Source organism: Lactuca virosa, chromosome 5, assembly GCF_052849685.1.
Source record: "Lactuca virosa cultivar CGN04683 chromosome 5, Lactuca_virosa_CGN04683_v6, whole genome shotgun sequence".
Taxonomy (NCBI): domain Eukaryota; kingdom Viridiplantae; phylum Streptophyta; class Magnoliopsida; order Asterales; family Asteraceae; genus Lactuca; species Lactuca virosa.
The window spans coordinates 333,299,819-333,318,094 of NC_136430.1; the positions used below are offsets into that span (position 1 = coordinate 333,299,819).

At 29.0% G+C, this 18,276-nt stretch overlaps 1 protein-coding gene across 1 annotated transcript; it reads left to right on the top strand.

Moving 5' to 3' along the window:
• The first annotated feature begins 14,546 nt into the window (after window positions 1-14,546).
• Window positions 14,547-16,918, top strand: LOC145113249 (uncharacterized). Its single transcript, XM_079049360.1, has 6 exons — window positions 14,547-15,195; window positions 15,273-15,622; window positions 15,691-15,938; window positions 16,027-16,093; window positions 16,169-16,398; window positions 16,486-16,918. Exons 1-6 carry the CDS (start codon window positions 14,547-14,549, stop codon window positions 16,916-16,918), a joined length of 1,977 nt encoding a protein of 658 aa, XP_078905486.1.
• The last annotated feature ends 1,358 nt before the right edge of the window (window positions 16,919-18,276 follow it).

An 18,276-nucleotide genomic window follows, 5' to 3' on the forward strand; every position in this document is an offset into this window, starting at 1 on the left:
ACAATATTTTTTAAAGTATATTATTGTAATATTAAGAGAGAAACCTTGGATGTTATTATAAAAGAATAAATAAAGAATATATTCTTATTTCTTGCATCAAACACAATGGGTTGATCATTTTAATTTGTAATTTATTGTCTTGTGTTTAGGTATGTTTAATATTTTTAATAAAATTTTATAAATCTTTTTACCCGTGGTTTCCATGGGTTGTAACCTAGTATATATATATATATATATATATATATATATATATATATATATATATATATATATATATATATATATATATATATTCATATTCCCTAACTAATAAACGAAAGTAAATTGTCACGTGTCCTTTCAAAAACACTAATTCCATCCAATGTTAAATACCGTTTTTGCCCCTTTTTGATTTCACCTTCTATAATGTTCAGGTCAAAATAAATCAGCATTTAATATCCGATTTTTATGGTATTTATGGTATATGATCTATATTTAAATATTTAAATTTCAAAATAAATCAACATTTAATATCCGATTTTTATGGTATTTATGGTATATGATCTCTATTTAAATTTAATTTGATACGTTTGAAATAAATACCCGATTCAGTCCTCCAATTTTAAATAATCAATACAAAAAGTTTTAAACAAACTTAACTCTTATTAATAATATAAATGTTTTATAAATTTTTTACCCGTGGTTCCTACGGGTTGTAACCTAATATATATATATATATATATATATATATATATATATATATATATATATATATATATATATATATATATATATATATACTTACTTTTTTTTATCATAAACAAAAGATTTGTAAAAAACATATGTTATCGTAAACAAAGGATGAATGATTTAAAACTTTTTGAATGTATAATTTTCAAACATGGTCATGATTTTCAAAATACAGAAGGAACCATTTCCAAAATAATCATGTGTTTCGAAAATTTGGATTTTATGGTTATAAAGATTATTTAATAAAGATATGGTTATCATATGACATTATCTTAGCAAATGTGGTTATTGAGATAAAAAAAAATCAAATATCTTCTTATTTTTTTCCTATCATCTTTCTGCACATTTAATATTGTGATATTTGTAATATTTAGTAAAATTAATAAGTTTTTATTATATTTTTTATCATCTAAAAATGATTGAAAGAAATAAGAATAAGTAGGAAGATATTTAATTTCTCTTGAGAAAAATATCTTTTAAAATAAATATACTTTTTACTATTTTAAAATTATAAAGGGTTAATTTCAAAACTTAAAGAAATTATTTTAAAATTTTAAGAACAAATTCAAAAATGAATTCAAAAAATAAAAATAATTTTTTATTTATATTTTAATGGATCTTTGTGTTAAGAAACATTTACAATTTAAAAAAAAAAATCTAATAAGAGATTAGTTACAGAATGAATGATTATTATTTTGTATATTTGTCTAAACTTTGATCAAAATATTATATATGATTAAGAGAAATATATATTTTTAGTGAGTATCCCGAGAAATAATCTTGTTTGTTTGTTAAAATCAATTATAAATGTACATATTGACTGAAAGTATTCAAAGATGGGTCCCTAGTATTTGCTTTCCGAGTATCCAGTCAACAACGATAGGCGATCTCATATTCTCATCCAGACACCACAAATATATATATCAACAGGTCACCAGCGGACTAATCTCGACTTTGACATGATTGCTTTTATTTTGTTTAGCAACAGATTATCCCATATCTCTAATAAATTTTAGGAAAGTAAATAATCTAACCACTAAAAATAATGGGGTTTTCAATGAATATAATCATTTTTGTATAGTTTTTGAAAAATAACAATTTACTTCAGAATAGCTAATTTCGGAGTATTTTTTTTTTATTTCAAAAAAAATATTATTATTGTTTTATGGGATTCCAAATGCTACATTTCGAAATGTTTGATATCACTGATATTTATTAAAATATCCAAATTTATGCATTAATATCGTATATAATTCACATTACTATGTTTATTTAATTTTTGTAAATTTTAAGTTAAAAAACGATTTCTTTTTCGAAATTCCAAAGTTGTTTTCCAGATTTCGGACTTGTTCTTGAAATTCCGTATTTTTTTTTCTGAAATCCGAAATTTTACTCCGAAATGTTGAACCGGAATCCGGAATGCCGTTTCACAATCAATGTTTTTTTGTCCCGAAGGCTTATTAAGGACTAAGTGGTTATTTTTGCTAAAAAATTGGTTATTTTCTTCAAATACATGTTAAAAAATGGTTAGATTACTTAATTTCCCTAAAAATTTTATTTAATTTTCGAATTTGTTCCATATCGGATATCTCATATAAAACTTACGCCCTCTTCATCTCTTATATAAGACAATACAAAGTTCTAAACTTTCAAAGCTTATCCCATATCTCTTGTAAAAATTTCTTTAATTTTCGAACTTGTCGCACATCGGATCTCATATGAAACTTACAACCTATTCATATCATATACACGGAAACATAAAGTTATTTATTCTCAAAGTTTGGTTTGGAATGAGTTCGGGTTTAAACCCAAAATTGATCTGGCAAAACCGAAAAACCGTGCGACCGAACCCATCAGTTTGGGTGTAGGGTCTGGTTTTAAATATTTGAAAACCGATACTATCTATTTGAGTTCGGTTTTAAGTCCAAATCGACCAAAACCGATTCATGCCCACCCGTAATTTATTTGTTCTCTCTCTCTCTCTCTCTCTCTCTCTCTCTATATATATATATATATATATATATATATATATATATATATATATATATATATATATATATATATATATATATATATATATATAGAGCTAGGTTATTTTGTTTCTTACATTTATTATGTGGTAGAATGCACCAATAGGAATTTAGTAAATTAAATAATTAATTAATTAAATAAATATAGATATTAAATGATTTCCATAATTATATGTATATTAAATGATATTCATAATTATAATTCTATTTTTATGGAAACTAATTAATTCCGTCATTAGTGTTAGCAATAACATTCTTTCAAAATGAATTCGCATCTAGGTTTTTATATATGAATCCGTATTTTGTTTTAGGAGTCACTCACTTAAAATACAATAAAGTTGCATGGAATATGAAGAACGAGAGTGTATTCTACTAGAATACACTCTCATTCTGCTGGAATACACTCTCATTCTTCTAGATATGAATTCATTCTGAAAAAATATTATTGTTGACATTAATGACGAATTTAATTAATTTCCATAAAAATAAGTTATAAGTATGGATAGCATTTAATATACATATAATTAACACTAAATTCCTATTGGTGCATTCTAACACACAATAGATGTGAGAAACATTTGAACCTACCTCTCTCTCTCTCTCTCTCTCTCTATATATATATATATATACACACACACACACACACACTTAAGTTCAAATGAGAACAATTGTCTACTTGAGAACGAGAGAACAAATCTTAGCCGTATATCTCATTTGGTCTAAATACTTAAAATAAAATGGCATAATTATAAATAAAAAGGAAAAATTAGTAAATGTATATATTAATTAAATAAAATTAACCAAACTCTTTTATCTATACATTTATAAATCAACGTTCTTATTGATTGAGTCATTTGTATCATCGAGTGTTAAACAAAATCTTTAACTCTTCATCGCATTCTACGATTCCACATAAAAAATCTTTGATTTTTCATCTAATATCACTGATTCTTAATCCAAAATCGTCTGTTCTCTGATTCGCTGTTCAACATTGTCTAAATTCAACAATCTCATGAAAGAAGTTTTATAAATCGTCAAGATCTATCGATCTCAACATCTTCTAACATTCAATCGTAAAAATTTCATCAATCTAACATTAATCTACATCATACAACATTCACTAATCGAACATACATCAACATTGAAGATTTTGATCTCAAACTCACTGTTCAGGTAAATAAATCGTTCAAAATATAGTTTTTCATTGATTCTTTCATAAATTCGTATCTCAATCGACTGCTTTGTCATTGATTTTGATAGGATTTGATTTGATTTGTATTTGTTGTTTTCAATTCTACATGCTTTTCCATAATTATTGAACTTAATTTGTATGCACTACAAGTGTTTGATGAATTGCTCCATAGAATATTTTTCATAATTTTGTTCTCAATCTACTAGTTTGTCATTGATTTTGATAGGATTTGTATCCATTTATTCGATTTTTCATATTTTCCCAAAGTACTATAATTGTTTGTAAAGAATTTGTCACAGTTATATATGTTAAATTGTATGCACGTCAACTGATTGATGAAATTCCCTATAATGTCAAGTTATAATTTTTATATGTTATTCACATGTGAATAATTCATAACATTTCATATTTACCTTCAACTATTAATAAATATATAATGATTCATATACGAATGTATATTAACGTGTCAATAAACTGTGTATCTAAATGCTAATCACACGTGAGTAACACTACACATGTATCGATAGTGTAATATTGTAATCACATGCAAATATTACATGATCTATTTTCTATATGTAATGTATTAATCACATGTGAATATGACTCGGTGAATTTTTCATTGTGTAATATTATATGATATATTTTATTTATATGAGATAATCATATGTAAATATTACATAATATATTTTCTTTATATGACATAATCATATGTACATGATATATTCTCTTTATATGGTATATTTATGTGTAAAGTTGTATTTACATGTGAATGTAACATAGTATATTTTATTTATATGGTAGATTCATGTGTGAATAACATATTGGTCAACATATTTTCTTTGTTCTCTTAATAAATATATATTGATTCACATGTGAATGTATATTCACATGCGAATATACATGACGTATAGCGGTATATTCACATATGGATACTATGTATAATTTATACTCATATGTGAATATAATATGTATTTACATGTGAATATAGTAGTAATATTCATATGTAAATATACCAATAATATTCACTTGTGAATATACTAGTAACAGTCACATGTGAATATACCATATAGTATCCACATGTGAATTAACCTTGTAATATTCACAAGTGAATATAATATATAACATTCACACTTGAATATACATGTAATATTCGCATGTGAATATTAATAGGTATATTCATATATAAATATTACATGATATATTCATATATGAATATTACATAGTATATTTATAACATGTAAAATTCACATATGAATATATATATATATATATATATATATATATATAATATTCATATATGAAAAAATCCTTATTAATATTAACTAAGAATATATGTCTATTAACATTTTTGATGTGTATTTACATGTTAATCAAGGGATGGTTTATACTTCAACACATGAAACACATTTCAATCAATGGTTGGTTCATTTCCTAAAGGCTTACGGTTGGTTGACCCAAAAGAATTAATGAAGACAATATAGTTGTTATATTCATATGTTCATGTTGTACAATTCAATATAGTCATCATTTTTTATCATGTTAGATTCACATGTGAATGGTTTTCATTAATTATTACATATAGTCTATCCTAGTATAATAGAGAATTTACATGTAAAATATCAAAATTACACTATATAAAAATAATTTACAACCCAATTGTAGTAGTATGTTATTCATTCACAGGTGAATAAAAGATATATTCACATGTTAGTCAATTAACATAAGAAACTACTTAGTAGGATTGAAAATTTAGTAACATCATTAGAAAATAACACAATTTTCCATGTACGATATACATTTCGTCGAAATGCAAGACTAAATATCATTGCGACAAATTTTGTGATGATGTCACTAAGTTTTCATTCCTACTAGTGCTGACATCATCTTTATTTGCAAGTTATGATCACATGTGAATATACTTGACATATGACAGTATATTCACACGTAAATATAACATGTAATATTCACATGTGAATATACTAATAATTTTCACATGTCAATATACCAATAATATTCATATGTGAATACACTAGTAACAATCTAATGTGAATATACCATATAATATCCACATGTGAAAATATTATGCAATATTCACAAGTGAATATAACATGTAACATTCACATGTGAATATACATGTAATATTCACATATAAATATCAAAAGGTATATTCATATATGAATATTACATGATATAAAAAATTATATGTATTAGAATGTAAAAAAACTAGTTGTCTTATTTTTTCATTGTGAATATAACAATATATATATATATATATATATATATATATATATATATATATATATATATATATATATATATTCACATCTCAATAAACTATTCTTATTAAATTGTTCACATGTGAATGCAACAATTATTCACATATGAATACATAATATAAAACATGAGTTGGTTTGTGAATATAGTTTTTTACACATAACAACTATTTGAATTCAACATTGTACTAAGATCAATGTTCTAAATAACGTAAGGCGTGACTTGGCGGCAATGTCAAGCCTCAAGCTTTTCCGAGCTTTGGCGAGCCACGTCGTTTGTAAGGCGTAACTTAAGGCGACAATTTTGTATATAATTCATATTTTTATATGTATTTTTAACTATTATTTATTTTTATACACACATATAAGTCAAGGCGGCGTTTTGGTAAAGCTTGGCGGTACATACAAGCCTTGGAGCCATGGCGGAGCCATGGCTAGCTTTTTAGAACCTTGACTAAGATAGACTATATTATTAGCTAATGAGGTGAATGACCATTCACATGTTAATTTAACTAGATACAAAATACATAATATAATAAATTATACAATATTTACACACAAATTTAAGAAATATATTGTCTTCATCAATATGGCTTCTTCTGGGGTAACTAATCATTGACTAGTTCAACATCATTTGTTGTGTCTTCATTAATGTCTTTTCTTCTCCTGATTAACATGTGAATACATTTAAAACTTATTAATAATAATCATTTTGTATTAATTTATTCACTTATGAATGTAACTTTTAATCACATGTGAATAAATAATATAATATAATTTATTCACATATAAATACAAATTTATTTCATATTTGATTTGGACTTTTAATAAGCATATATTGATTTCATATGAAGGTATATTCAAATATGAATATTCCAAATAAATAAAATATATCATGTAATATTAACATGTTTTTACACATTCGCACGTGAATCAATATATTTTATTAATAACACATATTAAATACGAACAAAATATGTTATTCACATATGAATCACATAATATATCATATAATCTTCGCATGTGAATATATAATCTAACTATGAAAAATATATTTAAATGTGAATATACTACATAAACAAATTATATAATGTAACATTCACATATGAATAAAACTTGAGACGTGAATATACCAAATAAACATAATATACTCTTTAATATGCATATCTGAATATACCTTGGAACCTAAATCAATATATGTTATTTAAGTCCACAAAGCAAATATGTAAGGTTATATGTTATTCATTTAATGATTAGAGTGCATGTAAGTTAACTTATATAAACATGGTAAAATCTTCACGAAAAATATAAAATAAAAATAAACATTATCATCATCGTCATCTTGTAAATTCTAATCCTATGTGAATAACATATAAAGATGCAAGTTTATGTGTTATTCATATGTGAATAACATGTGAAAATCCAAACAGGTCTCTATAAGGCATTTCATCAAACACTTGGTGTGCACACAAGTTAACTTCTATAATTATGGTAAAATATTTTTACAAAATACAAAATATTAACAATTGACCTATAACTAGAAGAATAAAAATTGAAAATATCAATTTTTTTTAATGAAAAACGAAGTTTTGCATAATTGATTAGGTGTTATTCATATGTGAATAACATGTAATAATTCAAACAGCTCTTTATGGAGCATTTCATCAAACACTTGATGTGCACACAAGTTAACTTCTATAAATATGATAAAATATTCATACAAAATACAAAATATTAACAATTAACCTATGACTAGAAGAATAATAAGTGAAAATCTCGAAAATTATGAAATATTTGATGAAAAATGAGGTTTTGCACAATTGATTTACGTGAGAGATAATGTTATGAAGATACAATGATTTCTTTTGGCTTAGTTGATGAATGTTTGATCGTTGAATGTTGTTTCCTATTGATAAAGGTCTGACTAATGAAGTTTCAATGATTCATGATCATTATATAATGTTGAGATTCATAAAACATAAAGATTTGTAAGTACTTGCTTTAGATCAACGAATTTCGACAAGATGATGTTGTGATTAATAAATCTGGAAGATTTGTAATGATGTTGATATTGGTATAAATAAAAAAAATATAGAATATAGCATGGTGATTTTTATTTTGATAGGAATAATCAATGATTTTGGATGAGCAACTGACAGTCAACAGTGATTTTGAAGAAGAACGTTGTTCTTGATAAATGATCAGTGATTTTAATGAATCAGTCAATAAAACATATATATTATTATTTTTATTTAATTAATAACCATAATTAGTTATTTGCCCTTTTGATTTAAATTTTTTTATTTCAATCATTTATAGTTAAAGGAAATTAGTGGTCCAGATTTGTTCTCGTGTTTTAAACTTTGTTTTTTGTTCTTGTTTGAACCTTCCTATATATATATATATATATATATATATATATATATATATATATATATCAAGGTTATAAAAAATGTTCGACGTTAGTTAATCGGTAGATTGAGGTTAAGTGATTAATCGGCTAGGCAGAGATTAATCGAGTAATATCATCACAAAGTTAGTAAATACCACTAACATCATAACAAAATAGGTTAATATGATTAACACAACACTAATCATTCGTCATATAGTTTATATTGAGATTAAACTTCTTCAAAGTGTTAAAATTTCATCGTTTTCTACTGTTTCACTTATTGTGTATGCAGTGATTAATCGCTAGACGCCCTCTAATCGGTCAAGTAGCACCTAGGGATTAATCGAGACCTACTCGATAATTTTACAACACTGATATATATATATATATATATATATATATATATATATATATATATATATATGTAGACACACACACACTAGTTTATAACCCATGTAATACACAATTGATAAATTAATATAACATAATATAATAATTGTAACAAAAATATTTTAAACAAATTTATAAAAGGGTATTTATAAAAATATATATAAAAGAAAGAGAGAATAAATTAAGTGAAATAGGCGATTATTTATAATTGATTATTTCTATCAAGGATCATGTAATTGATTACCATATATTTTGAATTTCAAAATCTCTATTAATAATGCTAATTTTTAAGGGATTTTAAGATTTAAATTAAAATATAAAATTATAGAAAAAGACATATGTCATTTTTAGAGAGTAGAAAAAAAGAAATTAAAAATTATTAAAAAAATAACAAGTGACAATATATATATATATATATATATATATATATATATATATATATATATATATATATATATATATGATCTTTTATCTAGAGCAAATTGTGTATGAATGAGTAACAAAATCTTGACCGTTAGATGAAAAGAATGAATGGATATAATCTTAGGGTATTTAGTATTAAAATTGACTAACATATACCATACAATAACACTAAAATCATTTAAATGGATATTATGGACGTTTCATGTTTATTTATTTATAGAATGCCGATAATTATGGGATGACTTTTTTTTTTTTACCGTTTTTTAATAAATTTAGTTATAAAATGATTTTTGTAATTGATCTTAATCGATTTTCAAAATTATAGACAATAAAATTTGTTTAATTCTAAAACTATTCTTAACATAATAATGTTATGATAAAAAAAAATATATATATATATCATCATTATAACGAGGGAATATGCTTGATTATTTAAAATTGGGTACATAAACAAAGAATAAATTGAAAGAATACGTTTTTATGTTTTTTTTTTAAATGGAAGAGATGAAAAACATAAAATATACAAGTGCAAATCTCCATTCTAGTAAGAATGAAAATAAAATACATTTTTAAATCTTACATTTTGATAAGAATGAAAGTAATGTTGTCATTCTTAAAAGAATACATTGTAATCGTTGTTGGTCCGGTTTGCATCCTTACACCCCGTTCCCGAGTTGAACTTAACGAGAGAAATGAAATGAAATGGGTGGAAATGAGATGAAAAATAAAAGAAATTGGTGTTCCCGAGTTTCATTAAAGGAGGGAAGTGGGGAGAAATGGGAGTATCACTTTCCTGCTAACTTTCCTTCCGATTTGGGAGGATTTGGAAAGAAAGAACAAAATGATTCATTTTTCTTCCACTTTTCTCCGACTCGGGAACACAAAAGAAAATTTTGTTTTTCTTTCTTTCTGTTCTTTTCTCTAATAGCTTTCTTTTCTCTTCTCTTCTTTTCTTTTGTTAAACTCGGGAACGAGGCGTTAAAGAAAATCGATATAGCCAACCATCCCCATTCTTTCCGCCTCTAAAGCGAACACCACTTTAAAAAAATTTGAGCCCTTCTTTCTTATATCAACCGCAAACTTTATCCATAAAAAATTATCAGATGCAAACTCTCTTTATCATTAAAAAATCATCAAAAAATAAAATTCATGACGTTTTGGAGATTCTAATTAACATGTTAATTTTGATGTTGATGATTTTGAACAGAAATAAAAATAAAAACTAAAAGATATATATGATTCTTAATCGATATCTTAAAGCTAAAATAATTCCGATTTAAAGAAGGAGGGGGGTAAAAGAAAGACCTATATACCAGAATGATGGTTTCATTCTTGATTCCTTCCAAGATATATTTTATGAGAATTTTGAAGGGTGAACTTTTTTTTTGGGAAAGAGACCCCTTCGTACATGTAACAGAAAAAAGCATAATCAACGAATATGATGAAATCAGCTTTTAAGATTCTTAATTTCATTATTTTGAAATCATCTTGAATCAAAGAATGTAACATTTGTATTCCAGGTATTTTACCTTTTAACCCTTAAACTTAAAATCCTTGCATTTTGGTCCATAGACGAGTATGTTGGGCGTACGCTAGGAGTATGTTGGGCGTACTGGCTCGATGACATGGCCGCGGAGGCACCCATGTACGTGGAGGTACGCAAGACGTACGGTCACCATGGGCAAAACCCTAATTTTTAGGGTATGTGCCATATTTAAACACCTTATGTTGCTCATGGACTTTCTTATGACCATCCTCCACCTCTCCAAACCCTGAGAATGAAACCCCAATTGCCTTTTGAGTGTTTTGAGCTTGTTAGTGATATTTGAGAGTGTTTTTGGTAATCTTGAAGGAAGAGGAGCTCTTGGAAGTTGAATTGGTGTAGTTGAAGCTTGTGGATCCAGAATCATCACCAACTTGGAAAGCTTTTGGAGGTATAAAGCTCTTAACTTGATGGATCTTTATGATAGATATAGTTTAGGGCATAATTTGTGCACTTCATAGTTGTATACCATTCTGACGGAATTACAGAATAACATTCTAACAAAATAACATTCTGATAGAATAAAATCGGTTTATGTTTACAAATTACATTTGAAATTGAATTAATTTGAAAAAAAATCAGATTTTTTAAATCAAAATCATTAATTATCCCATAAATCTCGATTTTTCCTTTTTTAAATTTGTCTCAATTGACTAAAATGCCCTTATGTTGAAATTTGTGTGATTATATGGTACATGTTACCCTATTTTAATATTATAGACCCTCAGATCATGACATTTGATTCTATTTCATCCGGTGGTCCAAATCTGTGCATTCTGGTACACAATAGTTAGTAAAAATAAAATAACCTAAGCCTATATATATACAGTGACGGTTTTAAGGGGTTCCCGATGTGGCACCGGCAACCCCTAACTTTTCTGGCCGCAGTGGAAAAATTTTTGATTTTTCAATTTTTTTTACTTATTTTTCATGTATCGGCAACACCTATTCATCCCGGCAACACCTGCAATGTATTCCTGCGTCCGTCCCTATATATATATATATATATATATATATATATATATATATATATATATATATATATATATATATATATATATATATACCGTTTTGTTTTGGTTTTTAGGTAATCGTGATATTTAGTTCTTTTTTTCAACTATTTAGTTTTTGATATGAGACTAATATATTTTAAAATTGGTGAAGCTCTCTACGATAAAAAATCGACATCATCTATAAAAAATAACTGACAACATCAAGCGGAATCAAACTAAAATTGTTAATACACGAACTTTTTGGAATTGGTTTCAGGTCGGTATGACTATAAAAGAAATTTTAGGTTTGCAACAGATAAAAAACAAAATGACGACATACGTAATGACAAACTTTGTTTTTTATGTTGATATTAAATAATATTAAATGACAGTTGTAATTAACTTAATTATATCTTGAGTTTTGAAAGTTCTATGATTAACTTATGTTATTTTAGGTGTGCACTTCCATATGCACCAGTTAAGCAACATATTTGTTTCTTTTAGATGTCGTTACTTTTGCCAAGTTGGAGAAAACGACAAGTCAAATTGCATATACTTTTTGTTAACTTATATTTTATGAAACATATTTTAAAATTAATGTCCTACAATCGATACTTTGTTTTTGCTATTCGAGGGGTAATATGTTGGGTGTTTTTAATGTCACCTCATCGTTTAGTATAATTGTAACTTTTATGATTGCCAAAGGGACCTAGACTATGCCATCTACTACAAATAAGGTGATGCAAAATACACAATGTATATGACAAGTGTAGTCTCGGCCACGACTAATGGAGTGGGACAAGGGCAACGCCTCTTTCGGTATTCATGTGTGGTTCAGGACAGTGCATTGATCGACCATTCTCTTTGTAGACCGACCATCATTCATACTCAACATCAAATCGGTATACTCTGTCACGACACCAATCACATCTACAAAACGAAACATCACGTAATTCAGAAATGTCGAGACAGACAACAAAAGTATAAGAATAAGTATGTCTTCGATAGCAAAGTCTATTTACAAGTTGCACAATCCTCCCCAACATGACCTGAAATAATATCTCCTGCAAAACAAAAAGAATTCAAACCATGGAGGAAACCATATGTCATGGCCTTAACATACATGTTTTTGTGAAAATTTAATTTAAATATATAATTTGCCATTTCCAAACGGGCAACATTTTCACATACAAAAGAAATTCGAAAAAACATACACAATTCCCTCCTTCAACAATCCTTCAAACTAGCGGAATTACAATCCCTTTGATGGTAGTTGAGATATGGTTTTCGTGAAATTTTCATTCAAACAAACAAAGAATAAAAAAAAACTATATTAATGCAAACAAAAGGGAAAAACCTTATCCATGACAGGTTGATGTCTTCTCGTCCATTAAAGCAATATCAATATTATTTAATACAGACAACTTCAAATAAACATATTACTCCATAAACAAAGAGCATGTCTCTTGAACTTCAATATATCAGTATCAATATTCAAGCCACTAATCAAATGATATTGTGAACTTATCTCAAACACTACAACAATTATATCTAACACACCAATTATATCTAAAATTGATGCACCTCATATCTCATTTATACAGACAACAAATAACAGCTAACATCCTAAATTAATAAGCACCTAAACAACCCAAACGGTTGCAATACGATTTAAAGACATCATAAATTAAAGGACATTCGAACAACCAAAAATGGCCGCCAGAAGAACCTGTAACCACAACCCATCAAAGAGCATCTCCTAATTGAATGGCATATCGGAAATCGAAGGCTTACCAAATGTTTCTTTTCACAGATAGAATTGATTAGACCTGTCATGTGACCTTGAAATGCAGTGTTTCTTTCAAATCAACAAAAATATGCTTAAGTTATGTATCATATAGATAATTAAATTTGTCCATCGTAAGCATAAAATGGGGTGATACTTAATAATATTGATTTAGAAAATATGTCCAAGAGTTTATGGTTTGATTTAAAAACAAGTTGGGGCTAGTCCATTTGTCTAGCATGATGCCTAATAAGGTGTTTATAACAAGGTCATTGTTCAATCACATACATATAATAACTCGTTTAAAAAATATAAAATAAAACGAAGCAATGGTTAAACTCTTTAACTTTACAATCACTACAAGAAAATCACCCTTTAGCGGCGACGCTATTACCGGCAACGGAGGTCTTTAGCGGCAACACTAGAGATTGTCGCCGCTAAAAGCCCCTGTCGCCGGTAATAGCGTCGCCGCTAAAGGATGATCACCCGAATCCGCGTTTTCCCCTTCCGTTATAATAGTTATGGGCTTAGACATCTAATCCAACAGCTTCATCCTGTTGATGGGGAACATTGGCAAGATTTTGATAAAAAATACCCCGACTTCTCGAGTGAACCCCGTAACGTACGCCTAGGTCTTTCAGCTGACGGTTTCCATCCATTTGGAAACATGTGTAATCCACATAGCACATGGCCGGTCATACTCACCACATACGATATGCCACCCTGGCTTTGTATGAAAGAGTCATCATTCATGTTGACTTTGTTGATTCCCGGCCCGAAAGCTCCTGGTAAGGATATGGATGTTTTCCTTAGGTCGTTGGTGGAAGAGCTTAAAGATTTGTGGCACTCAGGCGTACATATTAAAGATGCGGCGACAAACACATTCTTCACGATGAGAGCTATGTTGTTGTGGACAATAAACGACTGGCCAGCTCGTAGTAGTCTATCAGGTTGGAGTGGGCAAGGGTATAAAGCATGTGCTACTTGCAATGAAGATACTCCTTCGTACCGTGCAACAAACAAAGTCGTATATATCGGTCATCGTCGTTTCCTAGATGCTAATGATCCGTTAAGAAAGAGGTTGGACTTTAACGGGATGGAAGAGACAAGACCCACCCCGAGACACTTTAGTAATGACTACATACAAGAGCAACTAGGTCGTCTACTAACTCGTAAACCGGGTAAACATCCTGAGCATGGAGGCGGGGAGCCAAAGCGGCAAGATTACAAGTTGAACTGGTCGAAACGAAGCATTTTCTTCGAACTCGAGTATTGGTCTTCTCTACAGTTGAAACACAACATAGATTTCATGCATGTCGAGAAAAATGTGGACGAGAGTTTGTTAGGTACTCTTCTAATGAACGATAAAAGCAAAGACACATCAAATGCACGAGAGGACTTGAGAATTCTAAACATTCGGAGAAATGAATGGTTGCAAAAAAATGGTGACAAGTTTCATAGACCCCATGCAAGATACTCTTTCACGAAATCTAGTCGACAACTCTTTGTCAATTTATAAAAGATGTTAAACTGCCGGATGGGTTTGGTTCTAACATCAGTAAGAAAGTGAACGATACCAATACTAACATTATTGGGTTGAAATCGCATGACCACCACATTCTTATGCAACGTCTGATACCGATTGGAGTAAGAGGGTTGTTAGACAAAGACACTTATACACCTATTGTAGACCTTTGTACGTTTTTCAAGCAACTTTGTTCCAGAACATTGAAGGTGGAGGATATGAGGAAAGCAAAAGTAGACATTATTGCAATCTTGTGCAAGTTAGAATTGGTTTATCCTCCAGCGTTTTTTGACATTATGGTTCATTTACTTTTGCATTTACCTGATGAAGCGATTGCCGGAGGCCCGGTATGTATGAGATGGATGTATCCCTTCGAAAGGTATATGAAAAAGCTAAAAACTATGTCAGAAACAAGGCGAGGCCGGAAGGTTCTATAGCTGAGGGTTATGTTGCTGAAGAAGCTTTATCATTTTGTTCGATGTACCTTCGAGATGTAAAGAATCGTCCGGAAAGAAATGAAGATGTTGTCATTGAAAAAACAAAGTTTTGGATGTTTGAGTCTAAATGTCGACCGGCCAGCACAACTCAAATCAAAACTCTTAATTTAACGGAAATGCGTAACATGGATTGGTTTGTATTGAATAGCTGTGAAGAAGTCACACAGTATATCAAGTAACTAATCTTATCTCTAACTTTCATCCTTAATTTTTTTTAATCTTTTTAAATCTATATCCTTTGGTCATTAACATAGGAAATTCAAATCTAAACATCCCCAAAGTGATGAAAAGAGAGAATTTCGTAATTGGTTTCGTGAAAAGGTAATATAAATTAATAAACAAATTTGTTTCATTGATCTAACGAATACATAATACATATTACTTTATAATTGCTAGGTTCATCAAATGAAAATAGAAAACTCTCCAGAATTCCACAAAGAGTTGTCGGCTCTTGCAATGGGTCCGCAAATGAATGCTTATTCTTACACCACATGCATAGTCAACGGTGTTAGGTTTATGGTACTTAGTCGTGACGCACAACGTACAACACAAAACTCTGGGGTTTTAGCGGTGGGTGAGAAAGGTGATAAATATTATGGCCAGTTAGAAGAGATTATAGAGTTGAGGTATACACATGATTATTCAACTGTACTATTTCGTTGCAAGTGGTTTGATACTCGAACATGAGTTATTACTAGTGATAATTTCACCAGTATCGATACACGACGCGAAGCATACAATGATGATCAACTCATATATGCTTCACAAGTCAAACAAGTGTTCTACATCAGAGAGCCAAACAGTAACCATCGGTGTGTTGTCGAGTATGTTAACCATCGAAGTATTTGGGATCTACCATCAAACGATGATCGTGTCCAAAATGATGACAATGGCTCACACGAAAATGTAGACAATGTAGATGTACTTCAAAATATATCTTCATCCGATGCTCCACTTTTTATCGATTTCAGCATGTACTTTCAAAACATTCCTAGAGTCATTGTTGATGTAGAAAGTGCAACTGAAGTTCCTCCGCCAACTGGAATAGTCAATGATGTTTCTGATTGCAAGACTGATTACGATGAGACCGATTCTGATTATGATACCGAAGAAGACACTGAAGGATATGAGGAAGATTCTGATTAGAATAGTTCTTATGTAATACGTGTTTGTAATATGAATTTTATTTGGATTTCTTGTTTAAATATAAATGTTTAGTCCTATGTAAATGTTTATTTCTATGTAATGTGTATTTGTAATAAAAATTATATTTGTATATCTTATATTTTTTCAGGAAACGATGACAATATGGGTTTTGTTTATGTATACCATGGCTGTTGTTATGGGTCGTGGACACGGAGGTGATGGAGCTGAGGACCCACCTCTCCCAGGTGGTAGAGGTGCTGGTCATCACGAGCAGGACGGTAAGTCTTATTATGAATTTTTATTTACTAATTTTGTTCAGTTATTACAAATTAAATACCGTTTCTAATAATTTTTAATTTCATTTGTAGTTGAGCAAACTGCACGAAGGAAAGTTCGAGGCAAAGCGAAAAATATAAAGCTTGAAAAAGCGATCTTACGGAACAAGGGCAAACCGATTACCATGGAATATGATAGGGATATCACATTTGATCCCGTAGGAGAGCCGAAAGACATGTTTTCCCGAGAAGTTGGAAAAACAATGTGGCAGATGGTCCCATTTGATAAATGAACTTGGAAAAAAGTTTCCCCTGCGCAATACAGGACACCGTATTACAACATTTAGCGGTAATAATTTATTTAAATATATTTTATATGGTTAACTATAATTGTTTTTTACTTGGTTAACTTTTTTTTTTGTAGACAAAGTTTGATTTGGATAAGATGTACCGGTATGTACAAGCTAATTTGTTGACAGAGAGTTTTCAAGCAGCTTTGTTAAAAGGTTATCGAGAACGTAAAGCTGAAGCAAAAGAATATTTTATGTTAGTCGGAGGGTATGAAGATATCCCGGGAGCATTAGCCAACCCTCCAGAGGGTATGGAAGTTGATAACTGGATGAAAGCAGTTGAGTATTTCCAAACAGACGAACACAGAATTGCTTCAGAAAGGAACAAAAAAATCCATGAAATGCAAACAAATGTGAATCGTGGGGGGTCGAGCTCGTATAGCAGTACTTGCTATAAGAAGGTAACGTACGATACATGTAATTATTTATTTAAAATATAATCTAATTTTTAAAGTTAAACAGAACCTGAAGAGAGTGGAAACGTTTCGCAAAGCTCATACCGATAAGAATGATGTATTTGTTACTGCTGAAGCGGAACAACATATGTAAGTATTTAATTATAATTTTATCATATAATTAAATGTTTATTTATACTTAATTGTTACTCACTTTTGGGAGTTACAGAATCGGTTAGTTGAAGAGCTGTTAGAACAAACTCAAGGTGAAAGTCAGTTAACACCCGCTCAAGAAAGAACTGCGTTTGAGAAAGTATTAGGAGAGCGACGTGGCCATA

Excerpts from the sequence above, each read along its gene's own strand:
- LOC145113249 (XM_079049360.1), top strand. The coding sequence starts at position 14,547 with ATGGATGTTTTCCTTAGGTCGTTGGTGGAAGAGCTTAAAGATTTGTGG. Across the intron at positions 15,196-15,272 it reads TGAATGGTTGCAAAAAAATG|ATGTTAAACTGCCGGATGGG; the intron begins GTGACAAGTTTC and ends AATTTATAAAAG. Across the intron at positions 16,399-16,485 it reads GAAGAGATTATAGAGTTGAG|TATCGATACACGACGCGAAG; the intron begins GTATACACATGA and ends TAATTTCACCAG.